At 56.5% G+C, this 23,963-nt stretch overlaps 1 protein-coding gene across 5 annotated transcripts in view; it reads left to right on the forward strand.

The window, feature by feature from the left end:
* SNX27 (sorting nexin 27) overlaps positions 1-23,963 on the forward strand; it is a 29,688-nt gene that overhangs the window by 677 nt on the left and 5,048 nt on the right. For 2 of the 5 annotated variants that reach the window (XM_054806009.1, XM_054806010.1), the window contains exons 2-11: positions 10,812-11,043; positions 13,952-14,144; positions 15,419-15,483; positions 16,288-16,392; positions 17,458-17,536; positions 19,556-19,719; positions 20,495-20,584; positions 22,790-22,939; positions 23,262-23,390; positions 23,636-23,695. In XM_054806009.1, coding sequence (XP_054661984.1) covers positions 10,812-11,043; positions 13,952-14,144; positions 15,419-15,483; positions 16,288-16,392; positions 17,458-17,536; positions 19,556-19,719; positions 20,495-20,584; positions 22,790-22,939; positions 23,262-23,390; positions 23,636-23,695 — 1,267 coding nt within the window. Of the gene's footprint in view, positions 1-8,236; positions 8,703-9,018; positions 9,597-9,700; positions 9,894-10,811; positions 11,044-13,951; positions 14,145-15,418; positions 15,484-16,287; positions 16,393-17,457; positions 17,537-19,555; positions 19,720-20,494; positions 20,585-22,789; positions 22,940-23,261; positions 23,391-23,635; positions 23,696-23,963 lie in introns of those variants that run through there. The other 3 variants (XM_054806006.1, XM_054806008.1, XM_054806007.1) reach the window with 3 other exon arrangements.

Genomic DNA, 23,963 nt, shown 5'->3' on the forward strand with positions numbered 1-23,963 from the left:
GAGGAAGGGGCCGGGTCTGGTCGTGTCGCATTGGGGGCTGTGGGGAGCCCTTGTCGGGGGGCTGGGCCAGCCTCCCCTCCCTGGGGACCTTTTTATACGGGGGGGGGGGGGGTCTTCGTGGTCTTATTGAGGGGTTTAGGGCACCTCTTTCAACAGGGAGCTGTGGGCCAGCATCTTCCTCCCTGAGGGATTTGGGGATCCCCTTTGCGGGTGGAGGGACACAGCCTCCATCTCCTTGAAGGCGAGGCACTCATCTTTTAGGGGGCTCTTCAGAGGATCCCCGTCTTTGCCTGGGGGTCACGGCCTCAGGATAAAGCCCTTGGAGGGGCAATCTGGGGTCCCCTGCACCAGCTCATCCCTGGGGAGGTTCTCCCCCCACCTTTGTTTTCGGGGGCATCCCTAGGATCGCAGAAGGGCTCCTAAGCTGCAGAAACATCTGGAGGAGCCACCTCCGCGGATCTGCCTCCCCGGCCGGGAAGGGACTGGTGGAAGGGGGTGGCCGCGGTGGGGAATTTGCCTGGGGAGGCACTGAGCTCCTGGAGAAAGGCTGTTCCCGGGAGAGATCCCTGGTAAGGAGGGGAAGTAGGTTAGGAGATGTGAGAGGAGGCGGCTGGAAGGGAGGGAGAGCTCACCCTGAGCAGGTCTGTGGGGGGAGAGCAGGAGGAAGGGCCCGTGGGTGCGAACCCTCCGCCGGCGAGCGGGACCCTCGGGCCTCGCCGTGGAGAGGGCAGGGGGCTCCTTTGAGAGACGACAGGGGTGCTCTGTGGAGCTGGTGGCCTGCCTTCCCCCCCCTACAGCCCTGCAGCCTTGCAGAAGGCAGCGGAGATGGAAATGCACGCTTGGGGACGGGACCGGCCGCTTCGTTTTCCTTCCTCTCGGTCACTGGGACCTCGGGATGTCCAGCGCTGTTTCTCGACAGCACGAATGGTGATGTGAGCCTGAAAACGTCTTTCCATGGGAATGCTTCAGCTGTGTTCAAACTGATCTTCCCCCTCGTGCCCAAACAAAAAAAAAAACTTAAACTTTGAGCCCGTGTTTGTGGACCGACATCGGTTAAATCTCTTTGAGGGCTTTCTGTAGCCTCAGCCTGCCGAGGTGTATTTTTCTTAGCGCGTTCCCCTTCGTTTTGTGGTTCTTGGGGCTGGCTCTGCCCGCGCTGAGCTGCGCGATACCTCCTGATCCTTACGTATTTGTACTTCATGCTGAGTTGGTTAAGTTCAATTACTTATTAATTACAGGGATTTCATAGCAGCAGGAATGCTTTGCTGCCAGTCTTTGCAGGCTGCAGTGTGTGAAGGACGACAGCGTGTGCTTGGGCCCAGCAGAGAAGATCTGTTCTGACTAGCCCGTGGCTAGCGAGCTGGCCGTGCCCCGCAGAAAGCTTGCTGTTGGGATTTGGCTCTCGCCCGCGTGACCCAAATACTTTGCGCTTTGATTTTTTTCTGTGCAGAAGAACCGTGCGGGGGGTGAATTCTGCACCTGGAGGATCTACTTGAGGGAACAGCATTTATTGACCAAGGGGGAATATTTTGTATGCGTTGCAAGGTGCCGAGCTGAAATTCTCCCTTGTGCCCGCTGTGGGGAAACGCTTAAAATGCTGTGTTTGAAATCAGAGGTAGGTTTTTGAGGCCGGCGTGAGGCGAGGGCCCGACCTTTAGTCTGTCACCAAACCACGCAGCAGTGTGGGAAAGAGTTAAGACCTGCAGATAACGATGGTTAACGAGGCCGGGGGGGGGGGCATGCGGAGTGTTTGCTCAGGCTCTCTGGACCCCTGGCTTCCCCCTCCACGGGGCAGGGAGCAACTGCGGCTGGAAGGCTGGGGGATTTCCTCTTGCTTTATCTGCCACTTCTCATCTCCTGGGAGAAGTCGCTTTTAATTTGCCCGTGCATCTTCCTGTAGCGCTGCCAGATTGGCTCTCGCCCTTTTCCGATATCGCCTATCGCTTTTGTTAACCTGGCTGCGTAAATCAGCCCAAAAAGTATTACACGGTACCGGCCGCGTTTTGGCGGCGTGAGGACCCCGTGTCCCTGCGCGCTCTGCCAAGAGGACGCTGATTCTCCCTGGGTCTATTAAAATCCAACTCCTGCAAGTAAATCTTAGCACGGTTGTGAGTTGGAGTAGAAAACAATAAAACAAGACTCCAAAAATAGCTCTGATTTCCCTTCCTTTGCACAGCAGCACCCTGCGCACAATGGTGGGGGTGGGGTTCCCCGGGAGGCACGGGGGCCCATCCGACGCCACCTCCCCAGCACAGTGATCCCGGCGCCCGCTTCGTCCTCCCGCAGGTCCCCCGGTGGGTTCGGCCGTCACCGGAAGCGACGCCGGGGGTCTGGAGCCGGGCAGTGGGGTAAGGACCTGGTGCTTTGGTCAGAATTACTGGCTCCCCGGCGTCTTTACAGATCTCGTGTCGTGTTCAGGTGCTGAAACCACCGAAAGGTTTGGTGTTTTCTGAGCAGGCTGTTGGTTTCCGAGCAGGGCTTTGTTTCCACCTCCTGCAACCCTCAGCAAACTGGCCCAGGAGAGTTTTTTGGAGCAGGAGCCCAAGACTTGAGATTCTTCCGTGGCCGTGATGGAATTGCTGTGGCTGTTGCTGCAGCGTAACGGGGGATTTAGCACGTGGTAACTTGTCTGTGGGGGTCTGTCGCCCCACATTTCCTCCCCAGCTCACCCAGGACGTGCGTTTAGTCCTGTCGTCACTGCGAAGCCCTTTTTTGCCATCCTTCGCTGCGTCACGCTCCTGTATCTCGCGTCTAGCTCAGACCTCTTGCTTTCGAAGGCTGGTTTTGCGACATAGCTATGGCGTGCTCTCTAATCTTCTTAGCTGGTTGTGTGTTTGTGGGTGTTGAGGGCATTGGAGACAGACAATGAAAGCTAATTTAGTTCTTGATTATCACCGTGAATGACAATCATAACTAATCTTGACAGGGAAGGAAATCTCACTATCTCACTAGCGTTTGCTCTGTTTGCAGGGAAGTGCGCTCAAAAATGATAGAACAGATAAAGAAGGGATTTGTTCTCGATATTACTGAGCCGTGTGCGGCAGAAACCTGGTCCGATCTAGGTGGGATTGCGAGGGTAGGGGGGTACTGTGCCCCGCCGGACCGGAGAAGTGGTCTCCATCGCTCGTTCCTGCATCCAAAAATACATCTGAAACGGTGGCAGCACCGGCTGCTTCGAGGGAAGGTGTCGTACCCCTCGATACGGGTCTTGACGGAGTAACCCCACCGGAGACGGCTTCGTGCTAACGCTCGTGGGGAGTGACTCGTGCCTGGTGTGCGGGGTAAAAGGCATTTCCCTCGGGAGATTAAACTCTTTATCTCTTCTTGGTCTAAAGTCTAATTTTGTGTATCGAGTTGGGACAGAAGCAGCTGGTTCTGCTTTGGAAAGGTCCAGAACGGTCTGTAAAAAGGAGCAGCGGCTGCATGTCCTGTCTTTCCTCCTCCCACCTCTTAAACTCACCGTCTTCCCGGTAACGTTCCTGAATTCACCCCAACCTTTCCGGGCTCCGTCCCTGGCTTTCCTGCACACGTTTTCAGAGCGTTTTACCATGGGTCAGCATCTCTCCCCCTCTGATGAACAGGGCAGGAGGAGGGGGAGTGGATTCACCCAGTTAAAGCTGTAGATTAGACCTGGGAATAATTCGGGTCTCCTGATTGCACTTTTCAGCCTGTGCTCGGTGTGCTCAATAAGGCTGGTGTTGGCTCTTTGAGTGAAAAACTGCAAATATATCTTTTTTTCTTTCTGGAGAGATAACAGCAGTGGGTAAATGAAGAACCTTCGTGTGCTGGGTTTTCCATTAAGCATACAATTAGATAAATGCAAGAGCCTTTTTATCTACCCTGGTTTAACACTTCTGCAGTATATTTAAACGGAGCTCTATCCGTGCCTAGGAATGGGTGCAAAGACCGAAGCTGGAAAAATTTAAACCCATTTCCGCCGCCTGCACTCTCTGCTCCTGCTTTGTTCAGCTCAAGATAACGAAGCAAACGGGTCAGTCCATGGAAGCGGCTCCTGGTGGGGAAGAGCGGCTGGGGATGTGCTGGACGTTGGTGCCCGGTGCGTTGCGGTGCCTTTTCTCGGTAGCCATCGTTTCCCTCCCTTGTTCACCAGTCTGAACGCTGGCGAAGCAGCGACAGACAAAATATAAGGCAGGGGGAGAGTTTCCTTTTACTGGGATTCAAACCGGTGCTTACAAAATGTGAGCTGCAGTCCGCAGCGTCATTGAGGGCCCTCGTGAACACCCGTACCCAAGGCTGCGTTTGGACCGGGATGCCGTTTCGAAGAGCTGGACTTCTCCGGAGGAGCATCTCGTGACGGTGGTTTTCAGCGTGTGGTCTGCAGAGTCCTCAGGGGTTCGTTGACGTTGCTCAGAGCTCTGCTGGGAAACCAAAACTGCTGTCACAGCCTTGAACTTGGTCATCAGCAGCTCGAACTGAGCGGAGGAGAATCTGGGTCTACAAAAGGAAGAGATAAGAATCATTGCTTTGATGTTGGTCACAAAGGTTACGCATAAAAGCCCAGCTCCGTGCTAGCACCGGGACTTGCGGTCCGGCAGCGCTGTCCATCTCTGGCCCTCTCAGGGTGGTTTTGCGATGGTTCGGGGAAGGGAAAACCGAGGAGGCCTTGACCTAGATCGTGTCTCCTATTGCTGGTGTAGAAGCTGATTGCAATTAACCGCTCCTGAGTTTCCAGAGTGGATTCGATACAGATTTGGTTGCGGAAGTGTCCAAAATATTGTTCCTTTTTCGGCAAGACTAACAGCTTTCCACTGTTGAGTCAGTACTTGTTTGCTTTTCAGTAGTATTTCGTTTTTAACCTGCGGGAATGTTAACGTTCTTTGTCTTCGTTCAGGGTGCTTCAGAAGTGTTAATTTGCAAGGAATCCTTGCTATCATGAACGGCAATCGTGCTGTTTGCCAGAGCAAAGCCTGTCAATGTGCGCAGGGCCGTTAGAACTTCCTTAAAATGCTGTAAGAGGCTTCTGTGACAACGGTAATTATCCCAGCCGCCTTCTGGTCTCTCCCACGTAAGAGAAATAGGAAAGGTCACTGGAATTGCACTTGCTAGTGTCTTCCTGGGTGTCTTACCTGTTCGCAATAATGTCGGGTAGGGTCTGGATTGCTTAGCTGTAAGAGAGGAAGGCTGGCTTCCCTTCTTTTGGGTGGTTAGAAATGAGGAAGTACTGCTTCGTACTGTTTTGGCCTCAGCTGAACAGCCACAGCAGGATCATCGCGTCCTGGGCTGGCTCGGTTTGGGGAAGGCTCGTGCTGACGGCTGTCTGGCTTTGGGGACCGAGCAGTTCAGGGGGCAACCGTTTAGTTTAAGTGGTCTCGTGTGTATCGTGCAACTGAGAAACGTAACGCTCCTCTGGGATCGGCTGCAAGGAGCCGGGTCTGTTAAGGCTGCTGCGCGCCGGTCAGGCGAAGACGTTGCTCTCCCGAGGAGCGGTGGAAGGGAGCCGGCGCCGTCAGAGCGGCTGCCCCTTTCCAAACGCACCCCATAATTTATTTTTGGTGGCGCCATGTGGAGCCGTTTTGGTGCTTGGCGCTAGCTGGGTTTGAGAAGGGAGAGGGATGAAGAGGATGAAGAGGCTGTTTCTGCGGCTGTCCCCCACACCGCTGTGTCCAGTAAGCTCATTAGCTGTTCATCTTCATTCCAGAGCCTCTCCCGAGGAGGCTGCTGATCCCTGTGGCGACTGCCCTTGGCGCTGGATCTCATCTTCAGCACTCTTCTTCCTTCATCAGCCCTTCTCAGAGCAGAGAATAATCCGTCACCGCTGCTGTTGTCTTAGCACCGTGCTTAAAACCTCTCCTGCAGCTGCATGCCGGTGAGAACCGGCGTGTTACAGAAGAAGCAGGACTGCAGGGAGCTTCTCGGCGACGTACGGAATTTTATGGCCTTAACGTACAGCCCTGGACAGAGCTGGAGCCAGATGTGTTTTGAGCCAGGCATCAGGAGCTGGAAGATGCAAAGCTGGGGGGAGAGGGGGACTTGGCAGAGCATCCCCGTTAAGAAGGGGGTGACACACGGGGTTGTGGCGTGGCTGCCTGTGCCAGGCTCACTGCTGAGGCCACGTCTACGCGGCCAGGCTCTGGCACGCCGGGGCGGGAGAGCTCTGACCTGTGCTTTGCCACGGTGGCCCTGCCGACAGCACAGGATGGCTGAGGGTGTTCCTCTGCTAAAAAGCAAAACCTTAAAGATGATTTGGGTCGTTTCTGGGGTGTTTTCCCTTGGACGGTTTGTCGGCTGGGTCGGCACTTTGCCTGAACGAAGCACGAAGGCAGGCTGTGGTCTTAATCTCCAGGAAGCTTATTGCAGGCTTTCTTGCAGTAAATTTCCTTGTCATCTCTTGACAGACAGAGAGTTGGGAAATTTTAAGAAGTCTTTGCAGAAAATGAGTCATTCATCGTACAAATGGGAGAAGTGAAATGTTCTTCTCTGTGTCTCGGGGAACTTGCTCGTTAGCGTTGGTATGATGGGGAATTCTGCTTTGTCAAACGCATGCTTCGTCCTCAGGGTCTCCCGGTGTTTGCCAGTGGTTCCTGTTCTTGCCGAGAACACTTGCCGGTCTGCTCTGCCCCCCGGCACGTATTTTTTTGCAGCAGGAGCTTGCAGAACCACAGGCTGAAGATCTTTTCTTAAGCATAACCTGCTGTAATTCCCAGAGCTTGGCTTCCCCCGTAGCACTGGGCAAGCCCTGACGGGCAAGTGCCGCTGCTGGCAGCGCCTGCTTTCGCCCCGGGCGTGCCGGGGTGTCTGCCCTTGCACCAGCGTCAGCGGGAAGCAAAGCGCGCCGCTGCCTGGGGTCACAGTCCGGAGTCTCGGCCCAGGCCTGTCATGGCAGGCGTCTTTGGCGTCGTGCTGGACTGCGGACTGCGGCACGGGCAGTTCCCTCTGCTGCGGTGAGACAATTGCCGTCGGAGACGCGGTAACGAGCGCTTTGGGGTGATGCTGTCTTCGGCTCATCTGGCTCAGCCAATGTGAGCCCTTCGGCATGGCGAATATCGAGCTGGGCCGACCTCACCAGCACGAGGACAGCTTCTTCCCAGCTCCCCGGGGGGACGGCGAGAGCCTTTGGGAGCCCCTTTGCAGCCCTGGTCGGATGGGGATGCTCCTGCGTGGGAAGCCTCCGCGTTGCCCAGTCCAACAGCGCACCAGGCAGCTCCAGCATCACTTCTACCCACCGACTTCAGAGCTTCCCTGCGGTAACCTTCCTGCAGGGCAGCTCGCGTCCCCGGCGAGCCGAAGAGGAGGCCAGGTGCTGAGGGAAGGAGGCTCGCCCGCCATCCTGCAGTGGAAGGTGACAGAACCTTGTACTCCTGGTTTAACAACATCCACGTTTAGTGGCGGGCAGCTGAGAGAAGCCGTTTGTCAGAGGAAGCTGCTCTTTGAGCGCTGCTGAAGTCTAGCAGACCCTGCTGGGGCTTGCGTGTGCCTGGCCATGGTCTCCATCCTGCCACGTGCAGAGTTCTCTCTTTCCCTTCCTGCACAGAAGAGAGCTGCGTGTGGTCTGCAGTACCTCCTTCGTGGAGGGAAGGATTCGTCAGATCCGGTCGTCGTCCGTCCTTTCCGTAAGGCATGGAGGGAGCCAGCCCTGCGGTCAGCTCGGGGCCGAGCAGCGCTCTCCTGGGACCGTGTGCCTAAAGGTAACGCCTGGATCTTTTTTTTCAACTCTAAACAGAGGCAGAAGCTCGAGGAGCAAAGTACCCGAGTGTCCGCTTGTCTCGGGAAGAGCGCGTTGGGCTCTCACATCCCAGCAGGCCCACGGCCGCACGAACAGCGTGTCGTTCAGCTGCGTGCCCCTCGCCCTGCCGGCCGCTCCTGCGTCGTGTGATGTACCGTTCCCTTTCTCCGTCGGTTCGTCGGTGATGACTCCAGCCTGAGTTGCTATGGTGACTTTATCGCAAAGGTGCGAGTCCTCCGGCCCTGTGCGTCCGTGGTTCCGACAGCTCCTTCCCAGGGCTCGGCACGGCGGAGGGGCGAGCGGGGCTGCTGTTAAAGCAGCAGCTGATCCGAGGCAGGAGCCTGCTGGGAGCGATGGAGAGCCGGCAGTGGGTGTTACCAGGGGGTTTTTTGTGAATGAAATGACGCATTGTGGTCTGATTGTCGGGAGTCCCGGGCCCTGTCCTTGCCCCCTCCCAGGGTTTGGTGTCGACTCAGGGAGGAAATGGGTGGCAGCAGAAGTCACCGGTGGCTGAGGAGGGTGTGGGAGAGGAAGAGGAGGAAGCCGGTGGTTGTGTTTGTTCTCAGTCTGCTGGCAGAAGGGAGAGCGCAGTGTCTGAGGTCGGTGCTGATGGGAAGTTAAGCCGAGGACTTAGTTCCAGCCTAGCTGGTGCTGACTAACTGAAAACCAGCCTTGACTTTTGTGGACAGAGCAGCGAGTCCTGCAGCTGGAGGGGGGCTCTGCCTGTCGCTGCCTGGAGACGGGCTTGAAGTCAGGCGGGGACGGTGATTAAACTCCTCTGCATGTCCCAGTCCTGTCCTGAAGAGAGAGGGACGGAGGCAGAGGAGAGTCATGGTGGCCGGCCAGCCTGGTGTGGGCAAACAGCAGCCTTCTCCGTGTGCGGGGAGCCTCTGCGTCTCATCCCCATCCACGAAAAGTCATACTTGGGCAGCGGCGCCGCAGGACTTTGCGGACAGGGTTTGTTCTAGGCGAGTGGAAGGGAGCTGGGATAAGCGAGCAGCACACGAGCATCCGTCAGGTGCGACGAAGTGAACGTCCCTTTAATGTGGCGATGTGGGTGGCTAATAGCTCGATCGGTAACGAGGGCTGCCCTCTGCGGCTCAGTTTGCTGCTTTGGAAGCCGCTCTCCTGCCCTTGGAAGGGGATTTTCCCTCCTCCTGAACTTAACGGCCTCAAAAAAAGCAGCGTACGGCTCTGAGCGCTCCTATGGCGCAGAGCCCAGGGGCTGCAGCCAAGGGTGGCTTCGTTATCCCCGGAACGGTACGGGAGCTCTAAGAGGGCTGATAACCGCAGGTAGTGTCTGAGCCGGGGGCAGCCTTCTTGTCCAGCTCCTGGCAAAGCCCAAGTGCTGTCTCTGGCTCACAAACACCGCCTCAGGCTTTTTAAAACTTGGTTCAGAGCCTGGGATCTCTCACCCAGATTTGTAAGTCGAGATTGAATCTTTCCAGGGCGATTCTTCTAAGTAAAAGTTTGATAAACAACGATCGATGTGAAGCAGTAAGAGCTGTTCTCTTGCGTTTGAGAGCTGGGGATTGAAAGCGAAGTCCCGTGCTTGATTTAAGGTGAGCTGGGATGATTCCGTGACCAGCACTACGTCCTCGGCAGCGAGGTGATGACAGTCTGTCCCCAGGCTCCGGGAAGGAGTAGCTGATTGCCAGAGGGAGTATTTGCGAGTCTGTTCTCTCCCTGCATGGTCAGGATTCGTGGCTGGGAAAGCAAGCAGCTTTCCTCTTGCGCTCCTCTGAGGCATCAGGCAACAGCCGTGGCAGAATGAGAGCGACGCCGGGCTTTCTGGTGGAGAAATCCCTAAGTGCGAGCGAAGACAAATTGGCGTTGTGGCGTGGTTGCCGGTGTTGCTGCGGCGGGGAGAAACTCCTTGGCTGGTTTGTTCCAGGCTGCTCGGGAAGCGGAGGTGAAAAGGGACCTGTCGTCTCCTGTGATCTACGGGCTCTCCGGCAGCCTTGCTGACTGCTGGGGATGTGGTAGGTGAAGCTCTGCCTGTTCCTGTTTATACAGGGAATGTTTCGGATACCGAACCCTTCACAGAGACGCTCGTGATGACTGCAAGTTTATGGAGACTCGCTACTAAATTTAGCTCTTATCAGGAGGAAAACCAGGCTTGTCCTTTTCCAGATCTGGAAGAGAACCTAACTGCTCTCTTTGCTTTGAAATCAAGTCGCGGGTCCAGCATCTTTCCAGGCTGGCCAAGGTACAGTCCGTATCCTCTGGGCAAAAAGCAAGACCCGAGGGCTGGTTAACTGAGCCGGCAGGGAGAGCAGGATATCGGGAACGCTTTAGAGGTGGCTTGGGCATGTCTTGGGTCTTCAGAGCATCCCTGGGGCTCCTGGAGGGCCGGGAACATAATTGTGAGGAGTTCTGGGGATGAGAGTGGAGCGATTCAGGGAGCAGAAAGGCGTTACTCGCTGTAGCAGGGCTCCCGGGCTGTTTGGGGCAAGGCAGAGCGGTTTGCCTAGAAGCGGCTGAAGCGAACGCACGTCTCCTTTGTGTTTCACGAAGCAGACGTGCTCGCAGGCGCTGTGTCTTGGTGGATGGGAGCGCCGGCTTCGGAGATCACTCCCCTGTGCTGTCCCAGCCTCCTCACCTGCTGCCTCATCTTGTTCACCTGGAAGTTTCAGTCCAGGTTTAGGGAAATTCACTTACGTTCCAGAGCTGTTGAGGATCAGGAGATGGGCTTGCCCTGGCAGAGTAGTGTGTGTTACGTGTTCAGCGTTTTCTTCCCCGATTCTGTGGTCTCTGTGCATTTGCCTTTACCGAATGGGGAAAAAGCTCGCTTTCTGGGCACCAACGTGCCGTGTCGTACCACTGAGAAACGGCAAAACCCACAAAACTGGTTCTAAATCTCCAAGGGGGCGCATGAGCCTTAAAGAAGTTTTAGTTGTGTCTGAAGTCGTGAAACGTAATTCAGTAATAACCCAAGAAATCATCAATAGGAAAAACGAGTGAAGTTTAGACCGGAGGGAAACTGGGGCAGCCAGCGCAGTTGAGGCTGGAGGGATTTCCGAGGGAAGCGGGGATGTGATGGAGCCCTGGGCTGGCCCTGGCGTGGTGTGGAGGCTCTGCGGTCGCCTCTGCCTTGCTTACGGCTTTTCTGCTTTCTCTTTCGCAGGAATGGGGTGAATGTCGAAGGAGCGACGCACAAGCAAGTGGTGGACCTGATTCGCGCCGGAGAGAAGGAGTTAATTCTGACCGTGCTGTCCGTGCCTCCCCACGAGGCAGATAATCTTGATCCCGGTGACGACTCTTTGGGGCAGTCGTTCTACGACTACACAGAAAAACAGGCTGTGCCCATCTCCATCCCCACGTACAAGCACGTGGAGCAAAACGGCGAGAAGTTTGTGGTTAGTATCAGTCTGGACAGCGTTTTCTGGGTATCTCTGGGTATCTGCGCCCCGGGCTGGCATGCTCCCTGCTGTTAGTGACAGTTGGTGGCAACGCTCTTTTCTCATCTTCAGGACAAGGCGTGTTAGTTTATTATTGACTGGTTTTGTCGCTGTCTTATGTAGGCTTGCCTGTCTTCACTCTTACTGTGCTTGGTTATTCTTTTGCAGCTACTTCCTATGTGCTGGGACACTCTTTTTATTAATATCTCTGCAATAGCTTGATCTCTTGTGAAGATTAAGTAGGAAGTTATTATTTTGTCCCTACAAGCTTTTGCATTTTGCCTCTTGCTTCACACCGAGTGTTAAGGGCACCTGGGATAGATGTAAAAGCAAAGGGAACAGATGTCTTGGAGCATGGCTCCCCATCTCCAGAACTACTTTTCCCTTCCGTCTCCCTTTTCCCTTTAGGGGGAAGTAGCTGTAAAACAGTCCTTTTCCTTTGGGTTCCCTGCCTCTTCTGTCGCATTTACTGGGGAGGCTGGCAGTCATTTTCCTGGACATGGAGGCATCCTCTGAGGCTTACGGTGGATTCTGGCTCATCAGGGATGGCTGGCTGCGGCCGGTAAGGAAATGTTTGGAGAGGGACCCAGAACCGGGTTGGATAAAGCCACTCATCTGCAGAACTGTTTCTTCTTGCGGCCTTCAGGGAGTATTTAACCTCCTCACTCGGCCTGACCTTGCTTAGCTCCAGCTTCCTTGCCTGGCTGTGTCGTGTTCACAGACGCTCAGCTTGCAAACTCTCTCGATCGGTCCATCCTCCAAGCAGCCCGTGTCTCAGCCCGTGGCCTCGGGTCTGAGCTGCGGCGAGGATCGGCAGAGCCTGCGCTGAACCCCGGCTGGCTCCGAGTTTTGGTCGGCGACTGGTAGAGACAGAAGCACGCACAAGGGCAGTCATTCTTCCCCCTGCAAAAAGCTACTTATTGTTAGGAGCGCAGTCCTACCCGCGTCCAGATCATTTTCTTCTGCTCCATGTGCTGACTTCGTTTTTCCGGAGCCGGGGACCTGTGTGGCCATCGATGGGGGTGGATGGTTTAGTTACGCCGCTGCTTTGACTCGTGGCTGGAAGATCTGTGCCGTACGCCTGGCTCCCTTTGCCCTCCCAGGCTGGGAGGTGGGCTTGGCTGGAGCAGTCGCCCTCGGGACGCGATTGCGTCGCAGTGTGAAGGTGACAAACAGGCCGTTGCTTTTTCCTCTCCGAGCTGAGGACAGAGGCGTTTTCCCAAGGAAGACACGAGCCAGCATCGGTGTTGCAGAAACAGCACGTGTGAGAGGGGAAGGGTGGGGAGGGTTCGGCAGCGCTCGGCTCGCCAGAAGAGTCAGGCTCCTGTGCAAAACGTGTCACTTCATGTCACCCTGGCGCCGGTCTCCAAAGGGGCCAGATGGGATCCTTGAGGATCCGCAGCCTCGCAGGGAGCACGTGCTCTCCCCATGGGATGCTGTCAGATAAGGCGTGGGACCCGAGAAGAAGGGACCCAGAGACCAGAGGTTTTTAAAGCAGCGCAGTGCAGGGGGTCGAAGGGAACCTCCTCTGAACCGTGCAGATCTAGCCCCCCGTCCTGGCGCCTTCTCCCCAGGCGATGCTGGAAGGGTTGAAGGCATGCTGCTTTGTAAGGAAGAAGCTGTTGGGTTTGTTGGAGTGCTTTCCCCTGGTGCAGGTTGTCAGGCAGGTATCTGGAGCACGGACGCGGAGGGTGAGCGAGCTGGGGCTGCTCCGGGCTCTCACCGGGGGAGCAGGTTGGGGTTCTGAGGCATCCAACGCGGCTGAAGCCGTCCTCCGTCTGCAGCGTGTGCCTCTCGCCAGACTCCACCAGCCCTTCGGCTTCGGGAGGACGGCGGAGGGCGATGCTCCTCTCCTCGAGAGGAAAGGTTGCGGTTGCAAACCCGTCCCTGTTGCAACGTTAAAAAGCGTGAACCTGCTCTCTTCCCCGCTGCATCCCTTTCCTCGTGTGAAGCTAATTAAGGTAACGCTGCTGTTTGGGACCTCTTTATCACCAGGGCATGTTAGCAGTGCCTAGATAAGAGCTTGTTTAACTTGCCTGCGAGACTGAGCAGCTTGGCTTTAAAAATGGAGGCGGCTGGTTAATGAACGGGAAGAGAATTCCCTGAAGAGCATCGCAGTGTCCTGCAACCTTAACTCTGCTCCGGTTTTCCCCTGTTTGGGAGCAGAGTCCTATTTCCTTAATGGTGTCCGGGATGAAACTGGAAAAGTGCATGTGTCGCGAAGAAACCAGTTAACTCGGAGTGTTCCTAAAAGATTTCGTGCTGCCTCTCCCCTGGGATGTGCCTGGGGCTGTCTCCAAACACAAACCAAGCTCCTGCTCAGTGCGGGACCTCTCCGTGTCTCAGGGGAGGTAGCCGTGACCAGAATCCAAAGCTCTGGGGCTTTGGCTGCAACGTGAAGCTCGGTTCTGCAACAAGCTGGAGATTCAGCGTCGAGCACATCTAGAAGGCGACGAGGCTCTTGTTGCCGAAATGCCGTCGGCGCGGTATTGCTGTGGCATCCGTCTGGTGGTGGCTTGGTGCGTCTCGGGGACCCTCCTGCGTGCAGGCCGTGGCCCTGGTGAACGCTGCGACGGCCGCATCGGGGCTCGGGGCCTTTTGTAAAAGGTTTGGGTGTTTTTCCTCTCCTCTTGGAGTAGAAAAGCACCTTGAACTCGTGCCGATCCTGCTGCTGTCAGCTGGAGGTGGTAGTCGGGACATCCCCCAGCTCCAGGGATACGCAGTGCTGTATTTAACTATTCCTACCAGTCTCTCATTCTAGCTCAGACCCTCCTAATTGAGTCTTGCGCTACCTGTGGGGCTGGGAGGGCAGAGTTTGGGTTTGGAAAGCTTTCCTCCCCGCAGTGAGCCTCTTCTCTACCCGCAGGTCTACAACGTTTACATGGCGGGCCGCCAGCTCTGCTCGAAGCGGTACCGGGAGTTTGCCATCCTGCACCAGAACCTGAAACGGGAATTTGCCAACTTCACTTTTCCACGGCTCCCGGGGAAGTGGCCGTTCTCTTTGTCGGAGCAGCAGCTGGATGCCCGGCGGCGAGGGCTGGAGGAGTACCTGGAGAAAGGTACCGAGCCGGGAGCAGAGCCCAGGCAGCCCTGCGCCGCCTTCCTCATGAGCGGGGAAACAAATCCTGCTGCAGATGGTCCCAGACTTCACGGGGATTTGTTTATCTGGGAGGGAAAGCAGCTCGTTTGTAGCTGGATTGGATTTTACGGCTGAAGTGGGGAGAGGGAGCTCAGACTCGCCACGGCTTAATGGTGCGTGTGTTACCAGCTTGCAGCGCACTTCCAACAGCAAAATGTATAATTAGTTTTTTAATGCACAACAAGCTTTTATTTATCGTGTCATGTTGCTCGCCAGTAATCTGGGAGATGAGGGGAACTTTGGAGCAGGGAGAAAGTCGTGTTCGAGGCCTTTCTCGTCAGGGAGCTCGGCTCAAGCGGCAGTGACCCGAGCCTGCCCCTGGCTGAACGCTTCGGCCCTTTGCAATCAGAGCCGTAACGCCTGCGGCAGGAGATTCCGTTAGGTCGAGCTCAGGTGATGGGAAAGTGGATGCAAAACCTTCTCCCTGTATCCAAGCGCCTGGCTAAAAGACCCGACCCCATGTTTTGCAGTGGAGAGGCTGTTGGTGGGATTCGGGGAGCAATCACCCCTCGTTCCTGGGATGCTGTGTTATTTTCTTAGTTGCCTGGAAGCAGCTCAATTAATTTGTGTGAGCTTAACGGCCTCTTCCCTTACCCAGCACCTGGGAGTGAAGCCTCCTCTTCCCCAAAGGTGGACGTGGGTCAGGTTTTTCCTCAGCTCGACCTTGCCCAGCTCCTTCGTCTTCATCCTCTGTTACCAGCTGGCCAGAGGAAGGGCAGACTGGCTGCATCTTGGAGGCAACACGATACAGTTTGGGTCCAAATTACTTGCTGAACTTGGCCTAAATTCCCGAATAGTTTCAGTCCCTCTGGAATAACCTGGGGTTTGGGGGTTTTTTGAGGCAAAAGTACAATTTATGAAATTTTTGCCTACTTTTAAGTATAGTCTAAACCTCCTGTGGACTGTGTGCCTGGATTTTGCCCACAGGGAGTATCCCGGGGAGTTACTCAACACCGCTGTTACTTGCTGTTGTAGGGGCTTCAGGCTGGATCAGGCTTCGGGCCAGGACACCTGATACAGCCCGGAAAGCACTCGCTTTGAGAAGGTTTTTCCAGGCAGGAGCTCCCATCCTTGTTTCACGCCGCCCGCAGAACAGACGGTTGTTATTTCTGTGTCGCCTTTGGGCCGGTCCCAGGAGGGGAGGGCTCCCCCTTTCCCTGGGCACCCCACTAACCTGCGCTCTCTGTCCTGCAGTGTGCTCGATACGCGTCATTGGGGAGAGCGACATCATGCAGGAGTTCCTGTCGGAGTCGGACGAGGTAGGCACACAGGCGACAGCGCCGAAGCTCTGCTGTGACACCCCCGCCCCCCGTTATAGAGGCCGTAAGCGCCTGGTAGAACTGGATCCGAGAGCAGAGACGTTCCCTGCCGAAGCCTCGGGGGTTGAATAGAAAGCCATGGCAAAAAGTCAAGGTGCAGGTTGCTGTCTGCTGTCGCGCAGAGGAAACCTCTTCTCCGTAGCAGCAGCTATGAGCAGCTTTGCTGCCGCTCTTGGAGGCGTGCACAGAGCAGAACCGGCCGTGTTGCGTACCCTGACTCTCTGGCAAGGGAACACCCAGCAGAAAAACCGCGTTTGCTGGCTCTCCTGCTGGTTTCTGTGCTGGTGGCAGCCCAGGTAGCTTTGCGTTTGTGAACTGTTTGTAGCTGTCAGCCTCTGGCCACTGTCTGACTTGCTTCTCCCAAGGTTTGAGCTGCAGGCAGCAGCACTGAGTTGCTATTTGCCCTTCAGCTGCTGCTCTTTTCCCAACCTTTCCATGGTGCGTTAAGTTGCCGTGTCCCAGAGCTTTCTCTCGCTCTTCGCTGGCAAACCCGTGAATGGAAAATCCTGCCCCGCCGTGGTCTGAAGCAGTTTGCTCAGCTTCCTGTCTCGGAGCAGAGCTCACATCTTCCTTCTGTCAGAATTTCTCCGATGCAGACTGGAATGGGATTCGTGAGGCTTGCGGAGCAGGCGGTTGTTAGAAGTGACCGTCTTAATTAGCCAGTGCAAGGCAATAAACAGTCAGAGAGCTCGGGGCTCGGTTCATGTGACGCTGATTTCTGTCCTCTCTCCTTCCCTCCTTCAGAATTACAACGGCGTCTCGGACGTGGAGCTCCGCGTCGCGTTGCCAGATATAACAACAGTGACCGTCAGAGTCAAAAAGAACAGCACTACAGACCAGGTGTACCAGGTGGGCTGCTGCTTTTTTTGCCTTGATGGAAGACGAACACGATTCGGACATTCACCGAGACCCCACGGGCACCCACTTGCTCCTCTCGAGTGCGGGGGGGGCATCGGTGACGCCGCTTTGCTGTAGCAGAGAGGACGGGGACGCTAGAGAACTCTAACCTTACGCCGTGCCAAAGCAGCACTTTGGCTGGCAGGCTCAGCTGCAAGGCCAGAGTCATCGCTGAATTAATTGTCGCTGATAATATCGTAAAGCTGGCGGATGGCTCTGAGCGCCAGGCAGATTGTGTGTTACGGCTTGCAGAGGCTGCGGTGGGGGGGTTGGATCCAAGAGCTGCCGGCAGCCAACGCGCGAGTCTCGCCGTGGCTGTGTGGCGGGACGGCGAGTGGAATGTTAAGGGTAGTGACCCTTTTGGGGAATCCTCTGGCCACGCTACAGGTTTGTGAGCGGCTGGAGGCCCAGGGCTTTAAGCAGAAAACTAAGCGTGCCTGACTTCAGGAGGAAGAGTGGAATTCGATGAATTAGGGGGAGTAAGATGATGTGGGGAAGACCCCTTTTTGAAAGGGGCACTAGAAACATTGCTGCAAACGAGGGAGCCGGGGGGTTGCGGAAGGGCAGGCTCTGGGGAGCTCCAGCCCTGCGCGGCGGAGTCCCGCGGGTGGGATTCGCCGTGCCTTCGTGTGGTTGAACTTCCCGAGTTTTGGCTGTGGTAGTGGCGTGTGGGACTGGAGCGTTGCTGGAGAAAACCCCCAGGGGAGGTGTACACCCTCTTCCGTTAGGAACTGAAGCTGGAGGCTTCGCAGGAAAAGACGACCTGATTGTCAGCCACGGCGGCACTTAACCGAGAGCAGTTTACAGGGAGGCGAAAGCAGCAGAGTCTAAGCCCTTCCTTAAGAAAACATCTGGCTTTACTGGAAGCGTAAAATTCGGGTTTTCCACGGCGACTAACCCCTCGGGTTAGGGAATACTTGGGAATAACCTGTACGAAGCCAGCCTTGCCCCGGAGCGGGACGGCCAGCTGCTGGCTCCTGTTTTGCTCACCCCGTTTTCCCGTTCGGTTGCCTTTAGGCTGTGGCTGCGAAAGTCGGAATGGACAGTATTACCGCCAACTACTTCGCCTTGTTTGAAGTGATCAATCACTCCTTTGGTAAGTCTTTTAATCCCCCCGGTGCTGACGAGCAACCGAGGAGAGAGCTCTGCAGCGCTCACAGAGCCTGGTGGCACTCTCATTTAGGTCTTATCTCGCAAAATCAGGAGCCCCGGGAGGAATCAGGCAGGCGCAGCAGGCTCTGAGAGTGAGGAGCCCTCAAAGTTCGATGGCTTTTTTTTGCTGCCGCTTGACTTTCCCTTTCTTAAGCAGTTCAAGGAGATGAGCTTTTTGTTAAACCCAGAGACGCGTTTTACTTTAGTTCAAAGGGTCCAGCGAGCTTAGAAAAAGCGGGCAGCGTCACTGCAAGGCGGCGGTCTCTGGAGAGGGGGGCACAGCACCGGCTTGGGACCGAGCGAAGGTGCCGGGAAGTGGATTGAGGGCACCCGCGGTCTGTACACACGTAGGTGTGGGCGACATCCAGGTCCTGGGGGCGTGTGTGCTGCGGGCTGCATCTTAGCTTCTCATCTCTCCTCCCGCGGTTAAATCCTGATGGTGTTTGAGGCTTGTGGGATTCTGGGCGATCGTTTTGGCACTTAAGTAATTGCCATCCTTCCAGCGTAGCGCGTGCTGGGGTCTCGTGGCTGCTCTTCAGATGCCTGGCCGCAGCAACCTCTGATTTCACCCAGCTTCGCCTTGGGTTTGCTGAAGCTGTAGAGAGGCCAAAATGTCATGGTCACACCACAAAACGGGTGGTAGCTGTTGGTTTGTGTTTTATTTTTCCCTGTGCTGGGTTTTAAGCCAAGCGTATTTCTCGTTCCCAGCCGGGTACCTTCATTTCTGGACTGTCATCTCTCTGTGCCTCAGACTCCTCCTGCTGTTACAGCAAACTGTGCCTTGTAGGAAGAGATTTCTGGGGCTGTTCCTCATGCTCACAAGACTCTGGCTGAACAGCCGGGGCAATTTTTAGCTACTTAAAGCCCTCCTAAAACGACTCACCTCGCAGAACAGGCTAGGTTTGCCTTCCTTTGCTGACCCTGGGGCAGCCAGCATCCCCAGTCTCCTGTACAACTGCTGGCATCGCAGAACTGCCTCTGCCACCCGGTTTGCGGTCACGTTTTGAGGGTTACCGGGTGCTGGCGTGTCAGAGCGGGGCCCGGCCGCCGCGGGGGAAGGCTAGGGCCGGAGGGTCGATGTGCAGGGAGCCTCGAGTGGGAATTCCTGCTCTTGGGAGGTGGGACGCTGCAGCGCGCTGGCACGGACTGCTGCAGGAAGCTTTTACGGTGCCAGACTCTAACTGGAGCTATTAATTCCTCGTTCCTGTGAGTGGTGCGCTTCTCACACTGTGCTGGGAAGTAAAAACTCCAGTTAACCTTTATGGCTTGTGCTTTCTGAAGGCTCGCTGTGAATGTCCACATTTATTCCTGTCTGGATACACTCCATTTAATTTCTCTGGAAACCATAAGCTCCCTCTGCAGTGAGATAGTGACCGTGTCTCTGCCTGACGAAGGCGACGTACTGGCACTCGCCTTTTTTTGTCCATCGTAGCTGGGTAAAACACATTTGAACACAGGAAACGTCTCGACAGGGGCTCGCTGACGGCTCAGCCGCTCCAGCTTGGCTGAGCAATGCAGCAGGTTTTGTCCGGGCTCTGGTAGCAGCCTGCCAGGCCGGGGGGGACCTTCTGTGGTCCCCCCAGCTGTGGGGACAGTGCACAGGGCCAGGGCAGTGTGGTCCTGAGGCTCAGCAGGGCAGACATCCCTGGCGCTGCAGGGATGAAGTCAGGCTGTTGTGCGATGCTCGAGGGCGGCCGAGGGGGGTCCGGTCTCGCGCAGATTCCTGCCTGCGCGCCAGAGGCGATTGCGAGGGACCGGAGCGAGCTGGTGCTATGGAAGTAGGCACTGAAAAAAGCCAGACTCGGTCTGGGAGGAGAAGAAAGGGCCTTGGAGCAGAGCTGGGTCCTGATCCCGGCTGGCTCAGCTAAAGGGCATCGCCGAGGGACGGCAGCCAGGCTCTAGTCGCGGATGCTGATGCTGCGTGTGGCACTGCGCTTACCTCCACGTCCTGTGCTTTTTCCAGTGCGTAAACTGGCGCCCAACGAATTCCCCCACAAACTCTACGTGCAGAACTACACCTCGGCGGTGCCGGGAACATGCCTGACCGTCCGGAAATGGCTCTTCACTACAGAGGAGGAGGTTCTTCTCAATGACAATGACCTGGCCGTCACTTACTTCTTCCATCAGGTAGGTGCCCAAGAGCTGTAATCTCTTACCGGAGATAAGGCAACGCAAGTGCCTGGCTCCCAGAGCAAACACCGCTGTCCTTTGGCATACTGGTGACAGTGAAATCGAGGGCCAGCCCTGCCTGGGTAGCTCCAAGGAGTTGGGTGAATCGGTGATGCCGCGGTGAACTTGTGGCCCAGTCGCTATCGGACCAGGAGGGAGGACTCCTGCCGCTCTCGCTGTGGAAGTCGCCTTCCCAGAGTGAGCAGAAAGGATCCCGGGAGGTGGCTCCTTGGGTAGGATACGTTGTCCGTCAAGGTGTCTGTGACCAGCTGGGGAAGAGCCTTCTCCCTGCTCGCCCTAAGCAAGGGGGTTGTTTCTTCCTGTGATTTCACTTCGTGCCCATCCTCCAGCATGATTTCAGTCCGAGGAGGGCGGTGTTCCCCACTGCCTGTATAAAGCCAGTCTGGGGTGACCAGCTCAGAGGTAGATAACTGCTCAGGACGATGAATCCTGCTTTGTCTCAGCTACCCAAAATGCTGTCCCAACGCTCTCGGAACTGGGCCTGTACCGGCCGCTGGTACGAATGGAAATAAAACCAGTAGTTGTCAAGTTCTTTGGACTCCTGGACTGGCTCTGTGCTGGCCGGCGGTTTTACAAGCCGCTGTGTGACAGGGGCAGGAGTCAGAGGAATTTGGGTGGCCTCGGGGCCAGGCAGGCAAGGCAAGCCACTGTGCCTCAGTGAAGAGATCCTCTAGTCTGACCTCCTGCGTTTCCTGTCGCTTTTTCTGTTGAGGCTGTTGATGATGTCAAGAAAGGCTACATCAAAGCAGAGGAGAAGTCCTACCAGTTACAGAAGCTGTGTGAGCAGAGAAAGATGGTCATGGTGAGTTATCCTACCTGTCCTGTTCGCTTTCCTTCCTGTCTGCCGTGCTGCGTCCGGGAAGGAGGCGCTGGCACAGGCTGCCCAGAGAAGTCGTGGATGCCCCATCCCTGGGAGGGTTCGGGGTCACGTTGGACGGGGCTTTGGGCAGCCTGGTCTGGTGAAAGATGTCCCCACGGCAGTTGGACTAGATGATCTTCAGAGGTCCCTTCCAGCCCAAACCATTCTGTGATCGTACGCACGCAGCCTTGAAAAACACATCTTTCTTGGAAAGCAGTAACCACGGAGAGCTGTGGGGAGGGCAGGGCGTGCAGACACGCAGGAACACCGGGCGCAGGGCTGGGCTGTGCCTGAGGGTCGGCCGCTGCACGAGCCGAAGCCGCCCCTCGTGCCGGGCACGTTTGAACAGCGGCTCGTCCTTGACAAGATCACTCATTGACTCGGCTCCAAACGAGGCAGCGATAAAACCTCCTGGGTTATTGCCGGCGTTGAAAGGTTGAGGTGCTTAACGTGTGGTGTAGCAATCCTTCACCTGCAGCCCTTCGGGGACAGCTCTTTCTTCCTCGTAATCGAGAGGCAAAGGTCTCTTTCTGCCTCAGACTGCCGCTGAGATGGTGGTGCTGGGCTAGCCAAGGGAGAGGGGGGGTTCTGGCCCGCTCCTGATGCGAGTTGCTGCCCCCTCGGTGCCTCAGTTTCTTCTGTGTCCGGCAGAGTCTTTCCCGGATTACAAATCCTGTGTCAGAGCTCGCTGTCTGGGCAGGGATTTTCTGCCTCTTATCGCTCTGCCCAGCAAATGCTCGGGGGCTCGGTCTGACGTGGGGGAGCGAAGGGGGTGCCCTGAGCTCATCTGCCAGGCGCAGGCTTGGCTGGAACATCAAACAGCAGAATCTGACTTGTAAATAACTCCCTGGGGGCCGCTCTACGGAGCGAACACGAGCTGCCCTTTCGACTTCGTCATTGTCTGCGTTCTCGTGGCTGCTCTCGAAGAGCAACGGCCTTGGGAGCCCCTTGGGAGCCCCTTCTCCGCTTGGCTGGTCTGGGTTGGGCCTCTCCTCAAAGCCCCTTTGACTGCAGAAGGGTCACCTCAGCTCCTAAGCCAAGAAGGTTAATTATTCACTAATGATAAGGATCAGTAAATAGACGCTTCCTCCCGTGGGTTGTCTCATGACTCTTTTGTTTCTGCTCCTCTCGCTGGCTTTCTAATGACCAAAGAAAGATCGGAGTCTTTGGAAAGGTTATATCCCAGCGTATACATATATACGTACGGGTCTGTACACGCACAGAGGCATACACCCGGTGCAGCAGGGCCCTGCTCTAGCAGGAGGTCAAGACGACGACGTCTGGCCCCAAACAGCCCCTGAAGTCAAAGTGCTTCATCCTCTGCCTCCCCCACGTTATTAAGGGTCCTGCCTGAAGCGCAGCGCTTGAGGATTTGGCCCCGTTGGTCTGCATGTGGCTCGTTCCTTGGTTAAAAAGTCACTTCAGACTTTGTCGTTCTGCCCTGCGTAGAGCTTTCTCGTGCAACGAGGGGTTGTGGGGCTCCGGAGCACCGGCTCCTGGCTCTCCCACGTCCCGAGCTGTGGCTGAGCTCCCAGCGCATCTCCTCGCGTGCTGCTTTGTCCGGGCTATGCTGAGAGAGAAAGAAAGAAAGAGCCAAAATACCTCTTGTGGGGCCTTTCCGTGAGTTGTAGCATTTGCATCGAAGGAGCCTGAGAAACCCGGATCCCGTGTCTGCCCGGCAGCTTCTTTTTCTGGTTGCGTCCTCAGCCTCTCGCCGTCAGGAGGACGGCTCTGGCAAGAGCGGCGCTTTTGGTCCCGGGGCTGTTTGCTCGGATCCGTGCCCTTCCCGCGGGAACACGGTCGCTCTGATCGGCGACTCCGGCCGCACCAGCTCTCCTGGAAAAGGGTTTTGGCGCTGGAGGCTGCGAGGAGCTCTGTGTGTCTCTGTACCTGGGTGGCTCCACGTTTTGGGGAGGGGAACTGGGCAGCCGGAGGGGTCTCCTTCCCTTCCCTAGCACAGCCCTGCTGCCTGTGGGTTTTTGGGTTTCTCTGGGGGGATCCAGCCTCCCTGGGCTGGGGTGAAGCCGGGGATTTCCAAGGGGGTGATTAGCACCGGGGCGTGCGAGAGGCGGGGAGGGAAGCAGGAGGGTGCAGGAGTCCCCTTCCCTTCCTCCCAGCAAGCTAACGCCTGCGCCTTTCTCTCCACAGTATTTAAACATGTTACGGACGTGCGAGGGTTACAACGAGATCATCTTCCCCCATTGCTCCTGTGACTCTCGGCGGAAGGGACATGTGATTACAGCCATCAGCATTAAGCACTTTAAACTCCACGCCTGCACAGAGGAGGGCCAGCTGGAGGTGAGGGGCTTCTGCCGCAGGGCCCAGGGCGCTGGGCTCAGCCCCCTCGGCTTTGCTATAGGGAGAGAGCACCAGCCCCACGTCCCCTGAGCTCTGGGACTGCTGCCGAGAGGTCTCCAAAGGGATTTTGGGAGCGCGGGGGTCTCTCTGTGGGTGTTGGCGTGCGTTTCCACCACTGGGTCCTCAGCTCGTAGCTGTCTCTGCAGCAAGGCTGTGCGAGGCATCCTCATCCCCCCTTTGCTCTTGCCGCCCGACCCGCCCCAAACCTCCCCTTGGGGGAGTCTGCTGGACTCTGCCCTCACCTGGCTTTCGTCTTCTCCAGAACCAGGTAATAGCGTTCGAATGGGACGAAATGCAGCGGTGGGACACGGATGAAGAGGGAATGGCGTTTTGTTTTGAGTATGCACGAGGAGAGAAGAAACCCCGATGGGTTAAAATCTTCACCCCCTACGTAAGTACCCCCCGCTCTTCGCAGATTTGCTAAGGAAAAGCCCAGAGCTCGCTTGTTTTCCTCCTGGAAGCTGGAGGAGCACCCTGTGCTCCAGGTTTTGGGGCGGGAGGTGATGCAGGGGCCGGTGGCCGCCAGGAGGAGCCCGCAGCACGGGGAGCTCTGGGCGAGCAGCCGGTGCCGGAGTCCCTGGGGCGGGGAGCCAGGGCTGCCGGCTGCTCTGAGGGATGCCTGCTCTCTCTTTGCAGTTCAACTACATGCACGAGTGCTTCGAACGGGTTTTCTGCGAGCTCAAGTGGAGGAAGGAGGTAAGAGCCCGTCACTGCAGGGAAATGGCTTCGCAGGAGGCTTGTAGCGGCAAGCGTTTCTGCCTGGTCCTCAACTGCAGCTTGTACGAGGGGTAGTCGGAGGCTCAGAGGAGTGGTACCGGGTCTCCAGGGAGCGCAGAGGTAGACCAGCTGGCTTTCAAAGGCCTGGGCTCTGTAGGTGGAGGGAGTTTCACGCTGCAGCCGGAGCAAGGAGCTCCCGGCACTGGGAAAGCCTCACGTCGGCGTGACCACCCAGGGTAACCAGTTC

The sequence above is a fragment of the Grus americana genome, chromosome 29 (assembly GCF_028858705.1).
Source record: "Grus americana isolate bGruAme1 chromosome 29, bGruAme1.mat, whole genome shotgun sequence".
Taxonomy (NCBI): Eukaryota; Metazoa; Chordata; class Aves; order Gruiformes; family Gruidae; genus Grus; species Grus americana.